The sequence below is a fragment of the Neolamprologus brichardi genome, chromosome 14 (genome assembly GCF_056152115.1).
Source record: "Neolamprologus brichardi isolate AB-2024 chromosome 14, ASM5615211v1, whole genome shotgun sequence".
Classification (NCBI taxonomy): domain Eukaryota; kingdom Metazoa; phylum Chordata; class Actinopteri; order Cichliformes; family Cichlidae; genus Neolamprologus; species Neolamprologus brichardi.
Genome location: NC_142117.1, coordinates 25,618,914 through 25,644,301, shown reverse-complemented (window position 1 = coordinate 25,644,301; position 25,388 = coordinate 25,618,914). Strand labels below are relative to the sequence as shown.

The following is a 25,388-nucleotide window of genomic DNA, read 5'->3' as shown; positions in this document are numbered from 1 at the left end:
GTTAGGTAATAGTTGCCGATGGATTTATGAGACTTGATAGAAACTTGGACGTTTGCAACAGGTGAATCGGTGAGCTACTGAGGTTGCGCCCAAATGCTTAAAGCTGTTAGCTGGTCAGTGTTTTCAGGTGTGCTTGTACTACCTGTACGGTGCGGAGTGCTGACTAAGTCATGTTAAACCCATTAAAGCGTCGAGCTCAAATATCTTTTCATTTTTGTGCACTGTTCTCTTGTCAGCACACATTTTCTGTTTATTGAAGCCTTTTGTGAATAATTTTGATCATGTAAAAACTGGGAATTGGTCCCTATTGACAATACTCTTATTTTTTGCATTGCATATGTCATTTAGGAAAGGTAATTGGTCACTGAACTTTTTGCAACTATGTGTATTTCTAAATTTTGTGGCTTCAGTGCACACAAATTTATATTGCTCAGTTTGGATGTTAAAAGCCTGCCAAGCACCCCAAGGCTGATTATGCTTGGTAAGAAGTTATTTATGAAATAGAGCTGATTAGACCATATTACAATTTCTGTTTGGCACAGGAGCTTTTCGTGGACACAGGTATCCAGTCTCTGTTTTGTTAGCTCAAATTTCTGTAATTTCCTTTATAAACCAAGGTTGTTGGACATGTGTCTCAGTGAATCCAGCAAAGTAACAATATCAAATTTCACATTACATATTACTGATCAACATAGTAGTCTAGCTACATTAACAGCAGAAATACTGAAGTCAATACTGTAAAGTTTAACAGCAGCACAAACTATAAACTCCAAAATAACCATACAGTTGATTCATCTCCGGTAATTTAATTGGGCTGACTCTTTGTTAGGTGTCTTTAATGTGTAGAATAATTCCCAATTAAGTACAATTATAATATGTTAAGACGGACTTGTGTACACAAGGCCATTAATAATTAACTGTACGTAGCTATTTGCTTTATGACTATCTAGACAGTGTGAAGAAGTGAAGTATTGAAATTATTTTATGTTGCATAATGACAATGACAATGTTGCCCCTATACATTTAAGGACAAAGTTCAATGACTGCCACCTGCTGGATGGTGAGTACAGAGGGGCGTGTAATTGTCGAGCTGGACAAAGAGAACACCTTTGCTGATGCAGTGTCAGTCTTCTTTGGTTCATTCTATGTATTGAACCTGGAATACTTTTTGACCAGGATATGTCCTTCAATACACATATTAAACAAATATGTAGGACTGCTTTCTTCCATTTGAGCAACATCTCTAAAATTAGAAATATCCTGTCTTAGAGTGACACTGAAAAACTAGTTCATGCATTTATTACTTCTAGGCTGGGCTACTGTAATTCATTAATATCAGAAAGTCCTTAAAACTCCCTGAAAAGCCATCAGTTAATCCAAAATGCTGCTATGTTGTTAATAGACCTCTCTGCATTGAATCGTACTTGTTATTAATCTCTGTCTCTCTTCCGCAGTATGTCTTCTATCCTGTCTTCCTTCTCTCACCCCAACCGGTTGCAGCAGATGGCCGCCCCTCCCTAAGCCTGGTTCTGCTGGAGGTTTCTTCCTGTTAAAAGGGAGTTTTTCCTTCCCACTGTCGCCAAAGAGCTTGCTCATAGGGGGTCACTTGTTGGGTTTTCTTTGCATCTATTATTGTAGGGTATAACTTACAATATAACGCGCCTTGAGGTGACTGTTTTTGTGATTTGGCACCGTATAAATAAAATTGATTTGAATTGAGTTGAATAGAAATGTTTCTCTTTATGCAGCTCAAAAACACCACCTTCAACCCTTATTAAGTCAGCTTTACAAAAAAGTTCACAGTCCTATTTGTTCCCACAGACATATAAGATGAGCTCATGGTCTTTATGATGTCATTTTAGATTTATTTTTGGACCACTATTGGAAATAGAAACCGCAGAGGAGCAAGAGTTAGCATTCGGGTTTTCTTACAGAGAAAAGTTAGCTATGAAAATTTGCCTTTTACAAGAATGTGACTGGCCTTGTACAACACAAGGACTTACCAATAATTAAGATATTAACCGATACATACATACTATATGGAAGACAAATATATGAATTTAATGCTAAAATAACAATATTTCATTATCACTAAGAACTCGTGAAAGTATACGAGTGGAAAGACTTTTCTGACATTCACTGACATTTTGTGGTGATCATTTGTCATGGAACTGAAACCAGAAGTATTGGATCCAAAATGTAGGACTCTCAGAGACGGGACTGAACTCAAAATGCAGCTTTATTGCAAAAGAGGAATAATTGCTGGGAAAACAGATAGAGATGACATTAGTAGACAGAGAAGCAAGGAGCACAAGAAGCAACTGAACTGAGCCTGGTTACCACTCTTAAGGGCAGATAATCTGGCAGAGACTGGATTGATGAGCTAGACCATTTATATTGCAGATGATGAGGTTGATAAGATGTAACGCTTCCAGCTCTTCAAAAATCACAGACGCTCAGAAAGGTTGGGTTTTCACGATTTATTCCTGCAGAAGACATAAAACACACTCAACAGGTGTCTTCTGATGGTACCAGCAATTGTAGCTCCCTCACAGTGCAAGCGCGCGCTGTCTCGACAGACTTACAATGAACTTTTTAATAAAGAAAAGATGGAAAATAATAATTTCTCCCATTTTTCAGTCTGTCACACTGAACTTGTATACAAAAAAAGAAATCTTATGACTAATAAAATACATTTCACAATCGTATAAAACAAAATAACAGGATAACAGAAGTATCACCGGCTAAACATTTTCCTCCAGTGGACAAATTAACAGTAGCGCATTACATTTCCACTTGCTTGTGCTTTACAGACAAAATGACTGTTAACAAGCTCACGTACCTGCAGAAGACATAAAACACACTCAACAGGTGTCTTCTGATGATACCAGCAATTGTAACTCCTACAATGTAAAACAACATCACAAAAAGCACAGAAAAACAGTAAATCAAACACATTTCCTGCTATGCGCAGCAACCACTAGGGGGCTGACAAAAGCTTACTGCCAAAGAGCATAAATACGGCAGAAACACTGTTTAACAGCAACCAGCCTTTGTTTCGGTTACACAGAAACTTTCTAATATCAATATGAACCTATATACATCGACATGTACAACTTATGTAACAACATTCACACCAGAAACCATAAAAATGCCAGAGCCTTTCATTACAGAACTTACCCTCACAGTGCAAGCGCGTGCTGTGAGGAGCGGAAGCCTTAGCAGCTTCTAAACGTTAGAGTGAGATCCGGTTTCTGGGTTTTCAAAATAAAATATAATAAAAAAATGATAAAATTCACACTTAAAATAATAATTAAGAACAGGTAAGTGCATGTTTTTCAGATGTATTTTTAACTCCGTTAAAAAGACACAGGTGATCCAGCCAGGGAATGGGAAGGCTCTGAGCTCCACCCAAAGGGGTTGCGAAGACCTGGTCAACATTTTCTAACTTAGAGAGCTAGAATTACAAATAAAAACAAATCTAAGATAATAACCTCAATAACCTTGAGGTGAATGTTACCATGATTCAAACTTGTACAAGACTTTTAGTAGATGCAACTAGGGTATCAATTTGAAAATTCTAGACGACTTCTAGAGTTTGGCATTCACAATATTTTCAGAAAACTTGATCTGAGGTTACTGAGATTCAAACTAGTCTAAGATTGTTAGTATTGCAAAACCAAAATACTCGCCACCCAGTTGATGTCTTATATCAGTGAGTTTCTGTCAAAAAATTCATTTTCTGGTCTTGCAGAGTTTGATTTAAGGTGGTGAATGCTGGGCCTAAGCCTGAAAATCTCTCTCAACAGTCCTAATGAGAATTCTCAGGAAAAACTCATGTCTAAAAGGCAGTGGGCGAAGAACCAGCAAATTATTTAGAAACTGATTTCATTCTTAATGTCTGTGTGACCATTAAATTACAAAGACTATAGCTTCCAACATAGAATGTCAATGTAGCAAATTAGACTGGCGCATACGGTACTTATAAACAAAATTATATTGTTTGGTTAGATATAAAAACAACTTGCCACTGTTGCTGGAGAACATAAAACATATGCCACACAAGCATGTTCACAAGCAAATCATTCAATCTATAATAAATGAGGGGGTCACCAATACATGTAGCCAAGAAGTTAGGTGCTTGTATTAATGTGCTGGGTTGAGTTTGGCATTTTAAAACCTTATTAATTGTTCTTCTGCCAAAGGGAGACTGCATTCTCTAGAAAGTCATGTAATAATAAAATAAAATAACATGAAAATGTCAGATGATTTTATTTAAAGTTATTATGACATTTATATAAATAAATTATTCACACAACATTTATGTGTTCCTTTCAACATTCCTGAAATTATTCAGAATTTACCATACAGGTCACTTTATTATTAAATCTAGATGGTACAAAGCACTATATCATTGGCAGAAATGGCCCACTACATTACACATATGTGCCAACATATTGCCAAACAGCAGTTGCCTCAAGAGCTGCTTTACCCTTCAAATGGAACTAAGAGCATGTGGTAGAAGGGAAAGTTTACGCCAGTTTTGTTCATTTCAAATTCAAATTCAAATTCAAATTTTTCATTTGTCACATACACAGTCATACACAGTACGATATGCAGTGAAATGCTTGGACAACTGCTCGTGACCTAAAGAAAAAAAGAAAAGGCTATGAATAAGATAGGAAATAAATAAATATGAAAATAAAAAAGGGTAAATTTAACCAGGAAGGAATAAAATAAAATAAAATATAAAAAATTAAGTTAAGAATGAGATAACTGTACAACACAAATTAGAATGAAGGGTAAATTTAACTGGGAAAGAATAAGATAAAATATATAAATTAAAGTTGAAAATAAGATAACTGTACAACAAAATACACAGTATAGACATATATAAGAATGTATGAGAAATATAAATATATATATACACACAATAACAGCAGCTGTACAAATATTAACTGGAAATGAGGAATATAATGTCCAGTGTTGTGCAATCCACATTATATAGTGTCTTGTGCAGTGCAAATATGCTTAAAGTGATGAAGTGAAAACAATGTCCAGAGTGTCCAGTGTGTGTAAGAACTATATGTGTGGGTCAGTACTGTGTGGTGGTGTGATTGAGAGACCGTATCGCCTGCGGGAAGAAGCTCCTCCTCAGTCTCTCTGTGTTGGTCTTCAGGGAGCGGAATCGCTTTCCTGACCTCAACAGAGAGAACAGTCCGTTGTTGGGGTGGCTGAGATCCTTCACGATCTTCCTGGCCTTGGTCCAGCACCGCCTGCTGTAGATTGAGTGCAGGTCAGGGAGCTCTGAGCGGATGGTGCGCTCAGCTGAACGCACAACCCTCTGTAGAGCTCGTCTGTCCTGCATGGTGCTGTTCCCGAACCAGGTTAAGATGTTTCCCGTCAGGATGCTCTCTATGGTGCAGGAGTAAAAGTTCCTGAGCACCTTGGGGGGCAGTTGGAAGTCTCTCAAGCGTCTGAGGTGGTAGAGACGCTGATAGGCCTTTTTCACCACGGTGTTGATGTGACAGGACCATGACAGGTCCTGCGTGATGTGAACTCCGAGGTATTTGAAGCTGTCCACTCTCTCCACTGGGCACTCGTTGATGACGGGGGTCTGGTAGTTCCTCTCCTGCTTAGTGCTGAAGTCCACTATCAACTCCTTTGTCTTACTGACGTTTAGAAGGAGGTTGTTCCTCTGGCACCAGTTCTCCAGATTCCTAATCTCCTTCAGGTAGGGCGTCTCGTTGTTGTCAGAGATCAGGCCCACCACGACGGTGTCGTCAGCAAACTTGATGATGGTGGTGGAGCTGGTAGTGGCCACACAGTCATATGTGTACAAGGAGTACAGCAGGGGGCTCAGAACACACCCCTGGGGGGCTCCAGTGCTGAGAGTGGTGGAGGCTGAGACATGTCCGCCCATCCTTACGGCCTGTGGTCTGCCAGTTAGGAAGTTGGAGATCCACTGACACATAGATGAGCTGAGTCCCAGATGCTCCAGCTTGGTGGTGAGTGTGGAGGGAATTATGGTATTAAATGCAGAGCTGTAGTCTATGAAGAGCATTTTAACATAATTCCCCCTTCTAGTGTCCAAGTGAGTAAGTGATGTGTGGAGGAGATGAGAGATGGCATCGTCTGTGGAACGATTTGGACGGTAAGCGAACTGTAGTGGGTCCAGTGTGTCTGGTAGTGAAGAAATGATGAAGTCTCTGACCAGGCGTTCAAAGCACTTCATCACTACTGAGGTGAGGGCTACAGGGCGATAGTCATTGAGAGAAGCAGGGTGGGGTTTCTTTGGGACAGGAACAATGATGGACTCTTTGAAGCATGTGGGGATCACCGACTGAGATAAAGAGATGTTGAATATCTCAGTGAACACAGGAGCTAGCTGGTATGCGCAGTCTCTGAGGATACGACCTGGGATGCCGTCTGGTCCTGCTGCTTTCCTGGTGTTCACTCTCTTGAAGGCTCTCCTTACTTCATGCTCGGAGATGACGAGCACATTTCCGGTGCTGGCAGTATCTTCCTGTCTGCAGCCGTTAGCGCCGCTAGCACTAGCATCGTTGGAGTCCTTAGCTGCAGCCTCGAAGCGAGCATAGAAAGTGTTCAGCTCATCTGCCAGAGTCACGGCCGTGTTCGTCATACCGGTTGTTGGTGCTTTATAATCCGTTATTGTCCTTAGTCCCCGCCACAGGCTCCTAGAGTCACTCTGTTGGAGTTGTGACTCTAGTTTCCTCCCGTAGCGCTGCTTCGCCTCTTTCACCGCCTTCTGCACGTTATATGACGCGGCTTTGTACAGGTCCATGTCCCCCGTCGTGAGTCCCGTGTTGTAGGCAGCGGTGCGGGATCTCAGAGCGTCGCGGATGGTTTTATCCACCCACGGCTTCTGGTTGGGAAACGTTGTGATAGTCTTTGTCTCCACGGTATCATCCGCTAGTTTCCCGATGAATCCCACAACCGCTTCCGTAAACACGTTGACATCATCGTCGGAGCTGTTTCTGAACATGTCCCAGTCTGCGTCGTCGAGTGCATCCTGTAACGCGGCCACCGATTGATCCGTCCAGCGCGCGACCTTCCTCTGAACCGGAACTTCCCGTTTCAGCCTTTGTTTGTATTTTGGCATGAGGAAGATGGCGGCATGATCGGATTTGCCAAACGGAGGGCGGGATTGTGCCTTGTAGCCGTCCTTGACCGTAGTGTAGCAGTGGTCCAGTGTCCTTTCACCTCTGGTGGGGCAGGTGATATGTTGATAAAAGTTCGGCGCTGCGCGTTTGAGGTTGGCACTATTAAAGTCCCCCGTTACAATAAGCGCAGCGTCCCGGTGTTGTGTCTGGTGCTATGTGAGTGCCTCATGCAGCTCGCATAAGGCGGTGACCGTGTCCGCTTGTGGTGGAATATAAACTGCACTTATAATGACCGATGTAAACTCTCGAGGTAGATAAAAAGGACGACACATGATGGACAGTAGTTCCAGATTTGGTGTGCAGGAGCGTGTGAGAGGAACAACGTTCGCACTGTTGCACCAATTGTTGTTCACCATTAAACACACGCCGCCTCCCCTTGACTTCCTCGAGTCCCGTGTCCTGTCCATGCGGTGAACCGAGAAGAACTCGGCCGGCTGGATGGCGTGGTCCGGCACCGCTGGGTTCAGCCATGTCTCGGTGAAGCAGAGGAGATTGCAGTCCCGAATGTCTCTCTGGAACTTTATCCTGGCCCTGAGGTCATCAAGCTTGTTCTCCAGTGACTGGACGTTGGCGAGCAGGATGCTAGGCAGAGGTGTGCGGTGTGCACGAGCTCTCAGCCTGTTCCTGACGCCGGCTCGTTTCCCTCGAGGCCGCCGCTTCGCGTCGCGTCCTTTGTTCCCCCTCAAGATCTCACTCGGCCAGCTCGGATCCGGAGTTAAAAACTTCGAATTGTGAGTACATTGTATACCAATAGAAACAAGAGTGTCACTGTCATACCTAATGTACCCAATGGTGATGATTTTGCCGATTTAGAAACGCTGAAAACTAACTTAAAGAACAAAAACAAAGAAAAGGTGGTCGGAGCAGTCGTGACGGCAGCCGACCTCACCGGCGCCATCTTTATGATGGGAAATTATTTATTGGGAAAGGCAGGCACATAAAATGTTATTCTTACTTTACTGGTGTAAATCAACGACCCACTAGAAATCACACAACAGCTGCAGCAGGGCTTTGATAAATGTTTACTTTTACAGATGTAACCGATGTAAGACTTTACATTATTCCTCATTTTAGGAAAGCAGAAATCTTTAGTGGTTGATTTGTTAATTTTACACAGATTTTTACATTTATGGATCACAGACATAGGACATATAATTATTCCCCTGATAAGTTGTAAATTTAGCTTATTTCTTCCTTATGCACTTCATGTCATATTTCATGTTTTTTCAATGGAACACATGATTGTTACAAAGGATTTACTGTGTTTTGTTTAGTGTTAGAGTGCATGTCTATGTTTAGATGGACAAAATTTGCATACAATTACTGTCATACATTTCTTTCAGCAGCATAGAACATATCTTTCAACACCTGAAATGTTAATTATACATCCTTTATCAGTCACAAATTACATTTAAATATGTATATACCCAAACTCTGTTATTTAATGTGTTGCAGACTTTTAAGTGACTCAGAATGTTTACTAAAGTAATATACATGTAAACAAAAAAAAAAGACATAACTTTAAATTGTTAAGGTTTTTTAATCTTTTAGTTTATAGTTTTTCCCATAATATGTTTCTTGGTATTTTTTTCTGGCTTAAGAAATATTATGTAACACTTGGGTGCAAAAATGCTACTTAATAGGCCAAATGCTGAGGACAAAATTGCAAATATTTCCACAGCTACAGTGAACTTTCCAGGAGAGCTGATGTATGCTGGGATGAAGGTAATCCACACAGCACAGAATATCAGCAGGCTGAATGTGATCAATTTGGCTTCATTGAAATTATCAGGAAGTTTTCTTGCCATAAATGCCAGGATCAAACAAATGATTGCAAGGACACCTATGTATCCCAACACTGCATAAAAAGCAAACTCAGAGCCTGTGTTGCATTCCAGAACAATCATGTTGTTGCTGGATGTGAACAACATATGTGGGTAAGGTGGGTTTGAAGTCAGCCATAATGCGCATATTACCACTTGAAAGAAAGTGCAGGAGCAAACAATGATTCTTTGTTGTGCGTGACCAAACTTTCCAGCAACTTTGTTGCCAGGAAATGTGGCTTTGAAGGCTGTGACAACAACAATGGTTTTTCCCAAGACACAGGAAATGCAAAGGGCAAATGTCACACCAAAAGCGGTGTGGCGCAGCATGCATGACCATACTGTTGGCTTACCTAGGAAAGTGAGAGGACAGAGAAAGCACAGAAAAAGAGAGAATAATAAGAGAGAACTCAGCTCAAAGTTGCTGGCTTTCATCACAGGAGTTTCTTTGTTGTGGACAAAAACCACCATTGTGGCCAGAGATACTGAGGCCCCTAACAGGGATACAAATGTTAGAGCTATTCCCATGGGCTCGTGATATTTCAGGAACTCAATTGTTCTAGGAATGCACTCATCTTTTCTCTCATTGGACCAGTATTCCTTTGGACAAGGTGTGCAGTCTGCTGCACCTGTTGAGGATAAACAGAACACATGAATGATTGATCTAGATGCCATTCTAGGAGAACAGGAAATTATAATATATTAAAATTATAATTTAAAAAATCTGTTGAAAAAAGACGCAGTAAAACATTGATATTGTAAATATTGTATATATGGAGACACTGAATTGTGGTATTACATTGTGTGCAACAGAAATGCATAAACACTTTACTACCTGTTGAGTTGGCTATAGTTCCCTCAGCACACGGTACACAGTCAAAACAACATATAGGTTTTCCCTGAATTTGAGCTTTTCTGGTTCCAACTGGGCAAACATTAGAACACACTGATGTGGGGACCTGTGACAAAAGAAATATTTAAGTATTGTATCAATGGCAGACTATGTGTTAACAAAAGAATAAAAAGGTGAGATACTATAAGTTTACAGTATTAAAAAAAGAGAGAATTACTGTTTTCCCTGTCCTCCACACTATCTTTTCCTCCTCGATGCTGAGCTTGTAATCACCATTTGCAGCAAATGTCAAATTACCAAGTGTCACATGATGCACTTTTCCATTTATCAACTGCCAGTTAATAATTTCATAATTAGCAGGAGGATCACCATTCTCATCAAAATACACCTCGGCACCAAAGTTATTTGTGAAATTTACCCTTTGTAAGCTTTTACTGACCTAGAAAGGAAGAGATTATGTATTAGATACAATAATGATATAAATGCTGGATTTTTGTGGGTTTTTTTTATTTTTTCACACTATTTCACACCTCCTTGTGCTGCATTTCTGAAAGATTTAAGCATAGCTTTACAGGTTTTTCTCCAACGGGTTTGCAAAATACCAGCTGGTGCAGGGCGTGTGCGATAGCATAAACTGCTTTATAGACATTATAGGTTCCTCTGAGCTCTGTGACATCGAAGAAATCATGCTCGGAATTCATGAATGTTTCATTGCCTGTACATCTTTTTAATGTGGCCTCAGTACCTGTATTTCCAGGTAAAATAGGTGTGCAGCCCACCATATTCTCCCAGAAATCCCTCATAAAAGGTGCATGTGGATCTGTATATGGATTTATACTTGTAAGAAATTGTTTTAGTTTAGGAATAGCCATCTTCTGCATTACAAATCCAAGAGTTCCACCAAAAGCTGTGTAGATTTCAGGTGTGGAGGGTCGAGGTGCTGTTATCCAGGCCACACAAGAAATCCACTGAATTCCTGTAATGTTCTGGTTCACAATCTCTTGCATCAAAGGATAAAAGTCACCCTCAGCAGCAAAAGCCAAAATTACTTTGACAGATGACTGTTTTATTATTTCCACAACTTCTAGAAATTTATCTCTTGTGTACGTGCGTAGAACTGACGCAACAAAAGCAATGCAAACGCCAAACTTTTCAACTTTCTCCTTAAAAGCAAGAATTCCATTACGTCCAAAATCATTGTCTGACTGTATGGCTCCAATCCACTGCCATCCAAAATGTTTGACCAGTGCAGCCAAAGCTTTTGCAAGGTAGAAGTCGCTGGGGATTGTTCTAAAAAATGTAGGATATTTAGTTCTGTCACTCAGACAAGCACACGTTGAGAAGTGACTTACCTATAGAAGAGAAAATTACACTGAAACAGTGTGCAACAGCATACAATGCCAAAACATCAAATATCACTTAGCATCATAAAACATATAATTGTATCTCTTACTACTGGCACATGGAATGTTCCAAAAATTCCCGCCACAGCTATTGACTGAGTTGATCCTGCCTCTGCTATGACTGCAGTTACAGCTGGAGGGCAATGAGAAGTCACATCTGCCTCCTCTGTTCCACTAGCCAGTGTTAGTGCAGCACGTAAAGCATTTGTAGGAGAATCACAAGAGTTAAGTATCCTATAGCCAAGAGATATGTTTGGAAGGAGAGCAGGATCATTGTTGATTTCTTCAATAGTAAATATAACTGCCTGGGTCCATCGAAAAACTCTCCAGTCAAACCTAAAAACATTATAGTGATTGATAACAGTCATAAAGTAACCAAGCTACTGCTTCACGTATAAAGTACAATGACATAAATTTAAACAAAAATAAACATACATGCATGACAAATGAAAAAGCCACTTGTGTTAAATCATACCCTTCACACTGCACTTTAGGTGGCTCCTTATCGAATGCAGAAGTGCTGATTATTTCTTTGTTGAAAATTGGGAAGATTCCTCCGATCATTATGTCACCTTCCTTAAACAAACTTGGCATATCAAACCTGCCTAACAGTTCACAGCCAGATACTGTGTTCGTGCTGAGAACACAGAGAAAAAGAAGGATACCTCTTTGCATGTTTGCACTTTATTGCCACATATGCATGAGAGCACAGTTCTTATAACAACAGTATTGGATGAACTCAGATGATCTATTATTTCCCAAAGGGCATAGTGATCTCAGGTTGGAAAGCTTAGGACAACATTGAAATGCTCTACATATGACCTATAGTCATATACTCAAGATCCCCTTTGCGTGGCGCTGTCACTTGGTGTTCGCTCTTTGTGCGGTAGAGTATCATCTTCTGTTCTAACACTCAGTGGTGTTTTTGTGAAGCTTATCTGCCTAGCAGTTTAGTTAAAACACTTATAGATAACTTATTTTTTCATGGAGTAATCTTCACGTGCCTTATTCGAAGCACACTCTCCTTGTAGTCACTTGCTAATTTATAGTCAAAGTATTCACTCACTGTCTTTAGGGGTTTTTTTTTCTTTTCTTTTTTTTTTGTCTTTAGGGTTTTAATAGCTTATTTTAGCTCGTAGCCACCTTACAATCAGCATGGCCTCTTCACCTGTCCCTCCTGCACTTTCCTGCTCATTGTGTCAGGTGTTTAGTTACTCCTCAGCCTCTAGCAATTATGGTGCTTGGAATAAATGTAACCTATTTTTAGCTCTGTAGGCCATGATCACTGAATTGGAGACTCGGCTTTGCACCCTTGAAAACCACATAGCTAGCCTGTCCCCTGTAGCAGACTATCCCAAGCAGCCAGGAAAACAGGCTGGCTGGGTGACGGTAAAGAGGAAGCATAGTCTTAAACAGATGCCCCATCAACCTGTTCATGTGTCCAACCATTTTTCCCCACTTGGCGATATACCCACTGGGGATCAGACCATGGGAACTGGCGCTTCTATTCTAAGATGTGAAGCGTGGCATTTCATCTAACAACACGAAATGCCATCTTGTGGTTGCCTCGCTGGATTCGCTGTCGGGAGGAGTTAGCGACTATGGAGCATGGGCACTTTGGAGTGTCCGAATAGTCACTGGGCTTCCCCAATCAACGTGGTGCCCAAATCTGATGGCCAGTGGAGGCCTTGTGGGGATCTCAATAGAGGGGACCTCTATTTTTTCTGTGATTGTTTTTGTACAGCAGCATCACAAGATTCTTGTGTGCACTTAGGGTGTCCTCAAAATTGCCATAATTACTCCGTAATTACTTTGGCCTTTTCAAGTTTTTGCTCATGGCCTTCGGTCTGAAGGGTGCAGCCCAAACCTTCCAGCGTTTGACTGACTTATAATAATAATAATGGATTGCATTTATATAGTGTTTTTCGAGACCCCTCAAAGCGAGATTAAAGTTGGAGTAAAATATTGGGATCTCTCGTGTCATCCTTACATACCTCCTCAACATGAACATATCAGATGATTTTATTTAAAATTATTATGGCATTTATATAAAGAAATTATTTGCACAACAAATAATTATTATTAATGTTCTTTTCAACATTCCTGAAATGATTCATAATGTTTTGTACCATCTAGTATGAAATCTAGATGGTACAAACTGTCAGGGACCTGGGTCTGAGCGACCCAGGGTCCATGAGCAGTTGTGGGCCTTTTTTTATGTTTTGTGAAGATGTGTGTGCACTGTTCTACTGTCTGGGGGTTTGTCCATGTGTGTATGTATAGGGAGGTGTGTGTGTGGTTGTGGCTGTAGCCAATGTACTGAAATGTGCTACAGGCACAGTCAGGCCTGAGGATGGCTGGCCACGACCGAAGAGGATGCCACACACCTGCAGTGGATCAGCGTGGGCGGACGGAACTACTTAATGGTGTGGTGAAGCCTCCACCAACGCGGGATTATTGCATGAGACTCCATGTCAGTGTTGTTTAGTGTCAAGTCCAGTGTGTGTATGTCCGCAGTAGTTTAGTGTCTTGACGGGCGCTTCTATCATTTCCTGCAGGAGTAGCATGGAAAACCCGAGTGCTGCGAGCACGAGCAGTGCAGACACACGGAAGCGGAAAGCACAAGACACGGACTGGAAGGAAGACACAGCACAGGAGTCAGGGAAACTCATGGGGATGGTTTATGTGAATATTTACTGCACTGTAAATAAACGCACTGCTAAGCACACAGAGTCCAGCATTTGGGCCCTCCCTCCCCTACTTCCCCAGAATAATCCCGCCAGACATGGACCCAGCGGACTCCGAGGAGAGGCTTAGGAGGAAAGTCACGGACAAAGTTAATAGACTCTGCGACCTATGGCTGGGGGCGCACGGGGATAAATTTCGTCTCGCTGTGGAAGATTGGCTGAAGGAGATGCTGTCTTGTGTCCCCTGGGTATTGGATACGCTTTACCCGATTGTCGCGGACTTTCTCATTAACACGCTCAACCTCCACTCTCCATCTCAGGCTGCTCTCCAGCCCGGCCAGCTGGTGGATCCTCAGCCTGACACGCCGGCCCTGGCATCGTCTAAGAAGCGACGCTCGTGCCGCCGGCACTCCTCACCACAGCTGGATTCCTGGACTTTCCAACAGCTGGCTGTGGTGAGTAATATGGACAATTTTTCTTTACTAACCTCATCTGTGTATCCGACCACGGACTGTGTGAATGTTAACACTGTACTAAGCCCACTACTCTACTCCCTCTACACATAAGACCGCAGTCCCGCCCGCCCAGAGAACATCATTGTCAAATTTGCTGATGACACAACAGTGATGGGGCTGATCACAGGAGGAAATGAGGTGGCTTAAGGGGAGATGAGGTCCTGAGACTGGGAGAATGGTGTGCATCAAACAACCTGACACTTAACATCACCAAGACCAAGGAACACATCCTGGACTTCAGGCAGACCGGAACTGCCCCTGCCCCCCTGCACATCAACGGAGAATGTGTAGAGCGAGTGGAGTCTTTCAAATTCCTTGGCGTCCCCATCTCTGCAGACCTCTCCTGGGCAGCTAACACCACGGCCCTAGTCAAGAAAGCCCAGCAGGGGCTACACTTCCTAAGGGTACTCAGGAAGGAGCAACTAAACACCCCGGTGCTGGTGACCTTCTACAGATCCACCATCGAGAGCCTGACCTATGCAGTGACATAATATAATAATTAATAATAACTATTAATTAACGAAAGACCAAGACAGACTTTTAATTAATGTGAAAGCCTGATGCTTAGCCTTGTCCACCCCAGCTGTAAAACTCAGTAAAACCAGTCTTACTTGTTATCGTCTATCGTCCACCTGGGCCTTACACAGAGTTTCTGTCTGATTTCTCAGACTTTTTATCTGATTTAGTTCTCAGCTCAGGTAAAATAATTATTGTAATGTAAATGTAATGTAAAAGAACCCACCCACCACTTTAATCACACTCTAGATCTTGTTTTAACATATGGCATAGAAACTGAACATTTAACAGTGTTTCCTGAAAACCCTCTCCTGTCTGATCATTTCCTGATAACATTTACATTTACAATAATTGAGTACACAGCAGTGGAGAGTAGATTTTATCACAGTAGATGTCTTTCTGAAAGTGCTGTAACTAAGTTTAAGAATATAATCCACCCACTGTTATCATTTTCAATGCCCTGTACCAACATAGAGCAGAGCAGCTATCTGAACGCTACCCCAACAGAGGTTGATTATCTTGTTAATAATTTTACCTTCTCACTACGTACGTAGCTCCTGTGAAAACTAAGGTCTCAAATCAGAAGTACCTGACTCCGTGGTATAATTCTCAAACACATACCCTAAAGCAGATGACTCATAAGCTGGAGATAAAATGGCGTGTCACAAATTTAGAGGATCATCATTTAGCCTGGAGAAATAGTTTGCTGCTTTATAAGAAAGCCCTCCGCAAAGCCAGAACATCTTACTATTCGTCACTGATTGAAGAAAATAAGAACAACCCCAGGTTTCTCTTCAGCACTGTAGCCAGGCTGACAAAAAGTCAGAGCTCTTTTGAACCAACTCTTTTGAACTCTTTCCAACCATTCCTTTAACATTAACTAGTAATGACTTCATGAAGTTCTTCACAAATAAAATTTTTAATAATAATAATTTAATAATCATCCCACAGATGTAATATTATCTACAGCTACTCTTAGTACCATTGATGTTAAGTTAGACTCTTTTTCTCCAATTGATCTTTCTGAGTTAACTTAAATAATTACTTCCTCCAAACCATCAATGTGTCTTTTAGACCCCATTCCTACAAAACTGCTCAAAGAAGTCCTGCCATTAATTAATTCTTCGATCTTAAATATGATCAACCTATCTCTAATAATCGGCTATGTACCACAGGCCTTCAAGCTGGCTGTAGTTAAACCTTTACTTAAAAAGCATCTCTAGACCCAGCAGTCTTAACTAATTATAGTGCCAATCTCAAACCTTCCTTTCATATCAAAAATCCTTGAAAGAGTAGTTGTCAAACAACTAACAGATCATCTGCAGAGGAATGGCTTATTTGAAGTTTCAGTCAGGTTTCAGAGCTCATCACAGCACAGAAACAGCTTTGGTGAAGGTTACAAATGATCTTCTTATAGCCTCTGACAGTGGACTCATCTCTGTGCTTGTCCTGCTAGACCTTAGTGCAGCATTCGATACTGTTGACCATAATATCCTATTAGAGCGATTAGAACATGCTGTAGATATTACAGGTACTGCGCTGCACTGGTTTGTATCATATCTATCTAATAGACTCCATTTTGTGCATGTAAATGGAGAGTCCTCTTCACACACTGAGGTTAATTATGGAGTTCCACAGGGTTCAGTGCTAGGACCAATTCTGTTTACATTATACATACTTCCCCTAGTCAACATCATCAGAAGACATAGCATAACTTTTCACTGCTATGCAGATGACACCCAGCTCTATCTATCTATGAAGCCAGATAACACACACCAATTAGTTAACCTGCAGGAATGTCTTAAAGACATAAAGACCTGGATGGACGCTAACTTTTTGCTCCTTAATTCAGATAAAACTGAGGCTGTTGTACTCGGCTCTGAAAATCTTAGAAGTATGGTATCTAACCAGATTCTTACTCTGGATGGCATTACTTTGGCCTCCAGTAACGCTGTGAGGAACCTTGGAGTCATTTTTGACCAGGATATGTCCTTCAACGCACATATTAAAAAAATATGTAAGACTGCTTTCTTCCATTTGTGCAACATCTCTAAAGTTAGAAATATCTTGTCTCAGAGTGACGCTGAAAAACTAGTTCATGCATTTATTACTTCCAGGCTGGACTACTGCAATTCATTATTATCAGGATGTCCGAAAAACTCACTGAAAAGCCTTCAGCTAATCCAAAATGTTGCAGCAAGAGTACTGACAGGGACTAGAAAGAGAGAGCATATTTCTCCTGTTTTGGCTTCCCTTCATTGGCTTCCTGTTAAATCCAGAATTGAATTCAAAATCCTGCTCCTCACATACAAGGTCTAAAATAATCAGGCCCCATCTTATCTTAATGACCTTGTAGTACCATATCACCCTATTAGAGCACTTCGCTCTCCCACTGCAGGCCTACTTGTTGTTCATAGAGTATTTAAAAGTAGAATGGGAGGGAGAGCCTTCAGTTTTCAGGCCCCTCTTCTGTGGAACCAGCTTCCAGTTTGGATTTGGGAGACAGACACTATTTCTACTTTCAAGATTAGGCTTAAAACTTTCCTTTTTGCTATAGTTAGGGCTGGACCAGGTGACCCTGAGTCCTCCCTTAGTTATGCTGCAATAGACGTAGGCTGCCGGGGATTCCCATGATGCATTGAGTTTTTCCTTTCCAGTCACCTTTCTCACTCTCTATGTGTTAATAGACCTCTCTGCATTGAATCATAGCTACTATTAACCTCTGTCTCTCTTCCACAGCATGTCTTTTATCCTTTCTTCCTTCTCTCACCCCAACCGGTCGCAGCAGATGGCTGCCCCTCCCTGAGCCTGGTTCTCCTGGAGGTTTCTTCCTGTTAAAAGGGAGTTTTTCCTTCCCACTGTCGCCAAAGAGCTTGCTCATAGGGGGTCATATGTTTGTTGGGTTTTTCTCTGTATCTATGAAGTGCCTTGAGGCGACTTTTGTTGTGATTTGGCGCTATATAAATAAAATTGAATTGAAATTGAATTGAATTAGCTGCACGGAGGCAGACAGAAAGAGACTGCAGAGGGTGGTAAACACAGCACAAAAACTCATCAGCTGCCCCCTGCCCTCCTTGTCTGTCGTCTACAACTCCCATTGTCTTAGTAGGGCCAGAAACATTTTAAAGGACACTACCCACCCTGGCTACCATCTTTTCAACCTCATGCCCTCTGGCAGGTGCTATAGATCCATAACGGCCAGAACAAACAGACTCAGGGAGTCTGCTTATTAGCTTATTCCCCAAACCCATTACCATACTCAACTCAAACTTGCACAAAAGCAATCTGCACTGAAATATCATCAATTCTCTGCCTGTCTGTCTCTGTGTCAGCACTGTACTGTGTATTTATATTTATAGTAAGTGTATAGTTAAATTATTGTATAGTTTTTATAATGTGCTATAAGCACGTGTGCACTTTTATAGAGCTGTTTCCAATTTCGTTATACCATGTATAATGACAATAAAGGCTTTCAATTCAATTCAATTCAATTTAAGTCCCAACTCAAAACTCACTTGTTCAAAATAGCTTATCCCACATAACTTCTCCACTCTGCTATTTTAAATTTGTTTTATGTCTTATGCTTTTATGATTGTGTAAACTGCTTGCTTTTATGTTGCTTTTATTATTCTACCATGTACAGTGTTCTTGAGTGTTCTGAAAGCCACTTTCAAATAAAATGTATTATTATTATTATTATTTAATCACAGTAGATGTCTTTCTGAAAGTGCTGTAACTAAGTTTAAGAATTTAATCCACCCACTGTTATCATCTTCAATGCCCTGTACCAACACAGAGCAGAGCAGCTACCTGAACGCTACGCCAACAGAGGCCGATTATCTTGTTAATAATTTTACCTCCTCACAATGTAAAACAGCCTTATTTTTTACTGTAGCTCCTGAATCAGAAGTACTTGACTCCCTTGTATAATTCTCAAACACATAGCTTAAAGCAGTAAGCTGGAGAGGAAATGGTATTTCACAAATTTAGAAGATCAAGAGAAACCTGAAAATTCGATAGACTTTGCGCAGGAAATTTGTGCACAAAGAGAGGATTAAGCCATTATGCTTGTCTTTCAGAAAAAAAATTCCTGTAAGGGAACAAGGATGTCTACTGGTCTGTGATATCACGTAGTAGGGATAGTTGGAGGATGAGCCACCAGGTAAGTTATAGAGGTGAGTATCTAATGAATATTAAGAGAGACGACCAGCTATTGCAAGAGAGGAGATAAGGAACAAGAATCCAATTCTTGTTCCTTATCAAGAATTGAGTCATTTTCTTCACTACCCTGTTTTACTTGGGGTACCAAGCCCATAGTACATGCTAATTTTGTTGCTTTGGGAAACATTTTTAATGTTTGCTTTCTCAGTTTCCCTCACTAACTGTCCCTACTTTCTCAAACACTGTGATTCAGCACAGGGCGGAGCATTATATCACTACAGTCGGGCATCCAGTGATTGCACACGCACGCGTCACCTTGACCCCACTAAACAATCTGTCGCTCGGGAGGAGTTTGCGACTATGGAGCACCTGGTCATTGTGGAGCATTCGAATAGTCCCTGGACTTCCCCATTACACATGGTACACAAATCTGATGGTTTGGGCACCACGGACAAGATCTAAATAACGTCACGGAAAACAATCGTTATCCCATTTCCCACATTCAGGATTTTTCCACCCATCTCGCGGTGACCCTGATTTTTTCTATGATTGATTTACTACAGGGATATCAGGTATCAGGATCTTGTGCACGTTGAGGATTTTGGCCTTTTTGAGTTTCTGCGCATGCCCTTCGGCATGAAGGGTGCAGCCCAAACATTCCAGCGTTTGATTGACTCTGTATTGCACGGGCTGTCCTTCATTTTGTATATCTAGATTATATCCTGGTGGCCAACAGCTTGGAGGAATAGCACATGTCCCACCTGCTTCAGGTTTTTCAGTGCTTGGCAGCACATGGCCTGAGCATTAACCCGTCTAAACCTCTGTTTGGTTTACCAGTTCCACCGAGATTAAAGTTGGAGTAAAATATTGGGATCTCTTGTGTCATCCTTACATACCTCCACAACATGAACATTTCAGATGATTTTATTTAAAACTACTATTTATATACATTTATATAAAGAAACTATTTGCACAACATTTATTTATGTGTTCTTTTCAACATACCTGAAATTATTCATAATTTACTATATAGGTATTAAATCTAGATGGTACAAAGCACTATGTCATTGCCAATAATGGGCCACTACATTACATATAAATGCAAACACACTGCCAAACAGCAGTCATCTTTAAAGCTATTTGCAACTACACATGTGGTGAAAAGTGGAGAGAAAGGAAAAAAACTTAGGAACCCCCCCCCCCCCCCCCCCCCCCCCAAAAAAAAAAAAAAAAAAAAATTACTGTCTAGTCACCTGCAGATTTTTAAAAAAAGAAGATAGAAAAGTGAACTCCCATCCTCACTTCCTAATTACCTGGAGGCACCCTAAAGACAACTGGCCCCTCTCAACAGTTAGGACAAATCAGTTGGTAACTAGATAAGAAAAGGAGACCAAACATTGAGTAACAAATTCTCATTTTTTCCTAAGATAGCAGCAACTCTTTCATGAGAAATAACTCTAAACAATTCCCTGTACCACAAATTAACAGTGGGACGTTTATCCTTGACCCAGTTAATTAGAATACATTTCCAAGCCAGCAACAATATTTTATCTAATACTTTGCGCTGCAAATAGGTTCATAAAGATTGAGTCCCTTTAGATCTAATTCTTAAAAATATTGCTTAATCCTTGAGATATGGATCTCAAAAATCTTTTGATTAGTTTACATTTTCAGAAGTAATGGAAGAGGGTACCAGTTTCTTTTGGACATTTGGTACAAAAAGGGGAAAGATGAGGTGTAATCTTATGCAAAACATTAGGAGCTATATATAGGTAGGGTTAGATTTTGTATTGGGTTTCACAAGTGGTTACAAGCAAAAGTAGATCTAGCTATCTTAATGGCTCCTTTCCAATCCTCCTCAGAGGATTATTAACATGATTATTAAAATCTCCCTCCCATTTATGAATAGCACTCAGTGTACTGCATGGAAAACATGATTCAAAGGAATTTACTGTCTCTTACCTATAATGTTGTTATAGAGTGATAAGGAGGCAAGAGTTTTCGTTTTTTTCTTATATTGTTTTGCATGTGTGTGCGTGTCAATGATTAGATAGACAAAATTTAAATATATTTACTCACATACATCCATTTCTTTCAGCAGCATAGAACATATCTTGCAGTGTACTATAATCCATGCATCCATTTGCTTCCGCTTATCCTTTTCAGGGTCGCGGAGGGTGCTGGAGCCTATCGCAGCTGTCATAGGGCAAGAGGCGGGGTACACCCTGGACAGGTCGCCAGTCTGTTGCAGGGCTAACACACAGAGACAGACAACCATTCGTGCTCACATTCACTCGCGCATTCACACCTATGGGCAATTTGGATTAATCAATTAACCTATCCCTACAAGCTGAATGTCTTTGGACGGTGGGAGGAAGCCGGAGTACCCGGAGGGAACCCATGCAAACATGGGGAGAACATACAAACCCCACACAGAAAGACCCCAGCCTGATGGACGACCTTCTTGCTATGCGGGAGAAGTACTGACCACCATGCCACCGTGCTGCAAAAGTTAATTATAAATCCTTTATCAGTCAAAAATTACATATAAGTATGTATTTTTCCAAAACTCTGTTATTTAATGTGTCACAGAATTTTAAGTGACTCGTAATGTCTACTAATGTAATAATACATAATGTAAACACAAAAATGGCAAACTAATTTAATTGGTTTTTGTTTTTTGTTTTTTTTTAGTTTATAATTTTTCCCATAACATGTTTTTTGGTATTATTTTCTGGCTTAAGAAATATTATGTAACACTTGGGTGCAAAAATGCAAATTAATAAGCCAAATGCTGAGGACAAAATTGCAAATATTTCTACAGCTACAGTGAACTTTCCAGGAGAGCTGATGTATGCTGGGATGAAGGTAATCCACACAGCACAGAATATCAGCAGGCTGAATGTGATCAATTTGGCTTCATTGAAATTATCAGGAAGTTTTCTTGCCATAAATGCCAGGATCAAACAAATGATTGCAAGGACACCTATGTATCCCAACACTGCATAAAAAGCAGCCTGAGAACCTGTATTACATTCAAGAACAATCATCCTATTGCTGTATGTGAACAACATATGTGGGTAAGGTGGGTTTAAAGTCAGCCACAGCACACATGTTATTAGTTGAATCAAAGTGCAGGAGCAAATGATGAGTCTTTGTTGTGCATGACCAAACTTTCCAGCAATGTTCTTGCCAGGAAATGTGGCTTTGAAGGCTGTGACAACAACAATGGTTTTTCCCAAGACACAGGAAATGCAAAGGGCAAATGTCACACCAAAAGCGGTGTGGCGCAGCATGCATGTCCAGACTGTTGGCCGACCAAGGAAAGTGAGAGGACAGAGAAAGCACAGAAAAAGAGAGAATAATAAGAGAGAGCTCAGCTCAAAGTTGCTGGCTTTTATCACAGGAGTTTCTCTGTAGTTGATAAAAACCACCATTGTCGCCAAGGAGAGAGAGGCCCCTAACAGGGATACAAGTGTTAGAGCTATTCCCATGGGCTCATGATATTTCAGGAACTCAATTATTCTAGGGATGCACTCATCTTTTCTCTCATTGGACCAGTATTCCTTTGGACAAGGTGTGCAGTCTGCTGAACCTATTGAGGATAAACAGAAAGGGTAAGTGATGTATGTATGTAGATAACATTTTAATAGAATATAAAATTGTACTTGGAATTGTAATAAATTAAAATAAAATCATATCATGCAGTAAGACAATATTTTAAATATTAGTTATATGTAGACACTAAACAAGCATGTTAAATTGTACACTTTTGACTTAATATGGCACATGCACTCTTGTTATTGATCCCTTGTCTACCTGTTGAGTTGGCTATAGTTCCATCAGCACAGGGTACACAGTCAAAACAACATATAGGTTTTCCCTGAATTTGAGCTTTTCTGGTACCAACTGGGCAAACATTAGAACACACTGATGTGGGGACCTGTGACAAAAGAAATATTTAAGTATTGTAGAGGTAAATGATTATGTGTTAACAAGAGAATACTAAAGGATGAGATGCTAAAAGTGTACTGCATGTAAAAATAGAGAGACATCATGATTACTGTTTTTCCTGTCCTCCACACTATCTTTTCCTCCTCGATGCTGAGCTTGTAATCACCATTTGCAGCAAATGTCAAATGACCAAGTGTCACATGTTGCACTTTTCCATTTATCAACTGCCAGTTAATAACATCATAAGAAGCAGGAGGATCGCCATTCTCATCAAAAAACACCTCATCACCAAACTGATTTGTGAAATTCACCCTTTGTAATTTTTTACTGACCTACAGAGGAAAAGATAATGCATTAGATACATATAAATATTCAATTATTGGTTTTGTTTAAACAATTTCAACGATTGAAGCTTTCAGCTGCACTATTTCTCACCTCCTTGGGTTGAATATCTGTCAGGTTTAAACATCGCTTTACTGTTTGTGCTCCAACTGGTTGGCAAAATACCAGCTGATGCAGAGCATGTGCAATAGCATAAACCGCTTTATACACATTATAGGTCACTCTGAGCTCTGTGACATTGAAGAAATCATCCTCGGAATTCATTAATGTTTCATTGCCTGTACATCTTTTCGTTGTGTCCTCAGTAGCTGCATGTACCCCTGGCAAAACAGGTGTGCAGCCCACCATAATCTCCCAGAAATCCCTCACGAAAGGTGCATTGGGATCTGTATAAGGACTAATACTTGTAAGAAAGTGATTAAGCTTAGGAATAGCCATCTTCTGCATTACAAATCCCACTGTTCCGCCAAAGGATCTATACATTTCAGGCGTGGAGGGTCGAGATGATGTTATCCAAGCCACACAAGAAATCCACTGAATTCCTGTAATGTTCTGGTTCACAATCTCTTGCATCAAAGGATAAAAGTCACCATCAACAGAAAAAGCTAAAATTACTTTGACAGACGACTGTTTAATTATTTCCACAACTTCTAGAAATTCATCTCTTGTGTACGTGCGTAGAACTGATGCAACAAAAGCGACACAAACCCCAAACTTTTCAACCTCCTCCTTAAAAGCAAGAATTCCATTACGTCCATAATCATTGTCTGACTGTATGGCTCCAATCCACTGCCATCCAAAATGTTTGACCAGTGCAGCCAAAGCTTTTGCCTGGAAATAGTCGCTGGGGATTGTTCTAAAAAATGTAGGATATTTAGTTCTGTCACTCAGACAAGCACACGTTGAGAAGTAGCTGATCTATAAAAGAGAATAGAACACAGAAAGAGTGTACATGTAATGCTACATCATACAATGCCATAAAATCCAATATCACTTAGCATCATAAAACATACAACTTTATCTCTTACTATTGGCATATGAAATGGTCCAAGAATTCCAGCCACAGCTATTGACTGAGATGATCCAGACTCTGCAATGAGGGCAGATATAGCTGGAGGGCAATGAGAAGTCGCACTTGCCTCCTCTGCTCCACTAGCCAGTGTTAGAGCAGCACGTAAAGCATTTGTAGGAGATGCGCAAGAGTTAAGTATCCTATATCCAAGAGATATGTTTGGAAGCAGAGCAGGATCGTTGTTGATTTCTTCAATGGCAAATAACATTGCCTGTGTCCATCGATAAATTCGCAGGTCAAACCTAAAGACATTTTAGTGATTGATCAAAGTAACCCAGCTACTGCTTCACATGTATATAAAGTACAATGTCAAGAATTAAAACACAAATAAACATACATGCATGACATATGAAAAAGCCATTTGTGTTAAATCATACCCTTCACACTGCACTTTAGGTGGCTCCTTATCAAATGTAGAGGTGCTGAGCATCTGTTTGATCAAAATTGGGAAGATTCCTCCGATCATTATGTCACCTTCCTTAAACAAACTAGGCATATCAAACCTGCCAAAAAGTTCACAGCCAGATACTGTGTTCGTGCTGAGAACACACAGAAATAGGAGGATACCTCTTTGCATGTTTGCACTGCATTGCCATATAGGCATGAGAGCACAGTTCTTATAACAACAGTATTACATGTAGTCAATGTGCTGTAATTTCCCAAAGGGCTCAGTGATCTTAGATTGCCAAACGTGGAATCAGGAAATTAATGCTCTACACGTATTGTTAAATGTCAGTAAACTATCTTGTATCGAAAAGTGTCTAAAACTACTTTTGCAATGCACATTAATCATAAAGAAATTTGAAAGGGACTTTAGAAAACTCTTTAGCTAGATAATGTATACGTTATCCATAGTCTTTCAGTTTTCAAGATCACAG

General features: G+C 40.6%; 3 protein-coding genes across 3 annotated transcripts; all 3 read right to left on the bottom strand.

Moving 5' to 3' along the window:
* Positions 1 to 8,731: 8,731 nt before the first annotated feature.
* LOC148098898 (vomeronasal type-2 receptor 26-like) lies at positions 8,732 to 9,682 on the bottom strand. The gene has a single exon (XM_087851548.1). The coding sequence runs from the start codon at positions 9,680 to 9,682 to the stop codon at positions 8,732 to 8,734; it is 951 nt and encodes a 316-aa protein (XP_087707674.1).
* Positions 9,683 to 9,854: 172 nt separating this feature from the next.
* On the bottom strand, positions 9,855 to 11,827 carry LOC102777569 (extracellular calcium-sensing receptor-like). The gene is given in 6 exon segments (XM_087851650.1): positions 9,855 to 9,932; positions 10,078 to 10,342; positions 10,452 to 10,601; positions 10,689 to 11,212; positions 11,314 to 11,599; positions 11,739 to 11,827. Coding segments are annotated over 6 exon segments (1,392 nt in total).
* Positions 11,828 to 21,832: 10,005 nt separating this feature from the next.
* Positions 21,833 to 24,976, bottom strand: LOC148098897 (extracellular calcium-sensing receptor-like). The gene is made up of 6 exons (XM_087851649.1): positions 24,888 to 24,976; positions 24,467 to 24,752; positions 23,784 to 24,356; positions 23,306 to 23,428; positions 22,962 to 23,085; positions 21,833 to 22,731 (listed from the first exon to the last, which is right to left on the bottom strand). Exons 1-6 carry the CDS (start codon positions 24,974 to 24,976, stop codon positions 21,833 to 21,835), a joined length of 2,094 nt encoding a protein of 697 aa, XP_087707775.1.
* Between the last annotated feature and the right edge of the window lie 412 nt (positions 24,977 to 25,388).

Bases quoted from the DNA above. Each gene is read 5' to 3' on its own strand.
- LOC148098898 (XM_087851548.1), bottom strand. From the start codon at position 9,682: ATGGCATCTAGATCAATCATTCATGTGTTCTGTTTATCCTCAACAGGT.
- LOC148098897 (XM_087851649.1), bottom strand. From the start codon at position 24,976: ATGATCGGAGGAATCTTCCCAATTTTGATCAAACAGATGCTCAGCACC. The intron at 24,357-24,466 runs GTAAGAGATAAA...TCTCTTTTATAG, and splicing joins GACCATTTCATATGCCAATA to ATCAGCTACTTCTCAACGTG. The intron at 23,086-23,305 runs GTGCAACATGTG...CTTTTGTCACAG, and splicing joins GGCAGTTGATAAATGGAAAA to GTCCCCACATCAGTGTGTTC.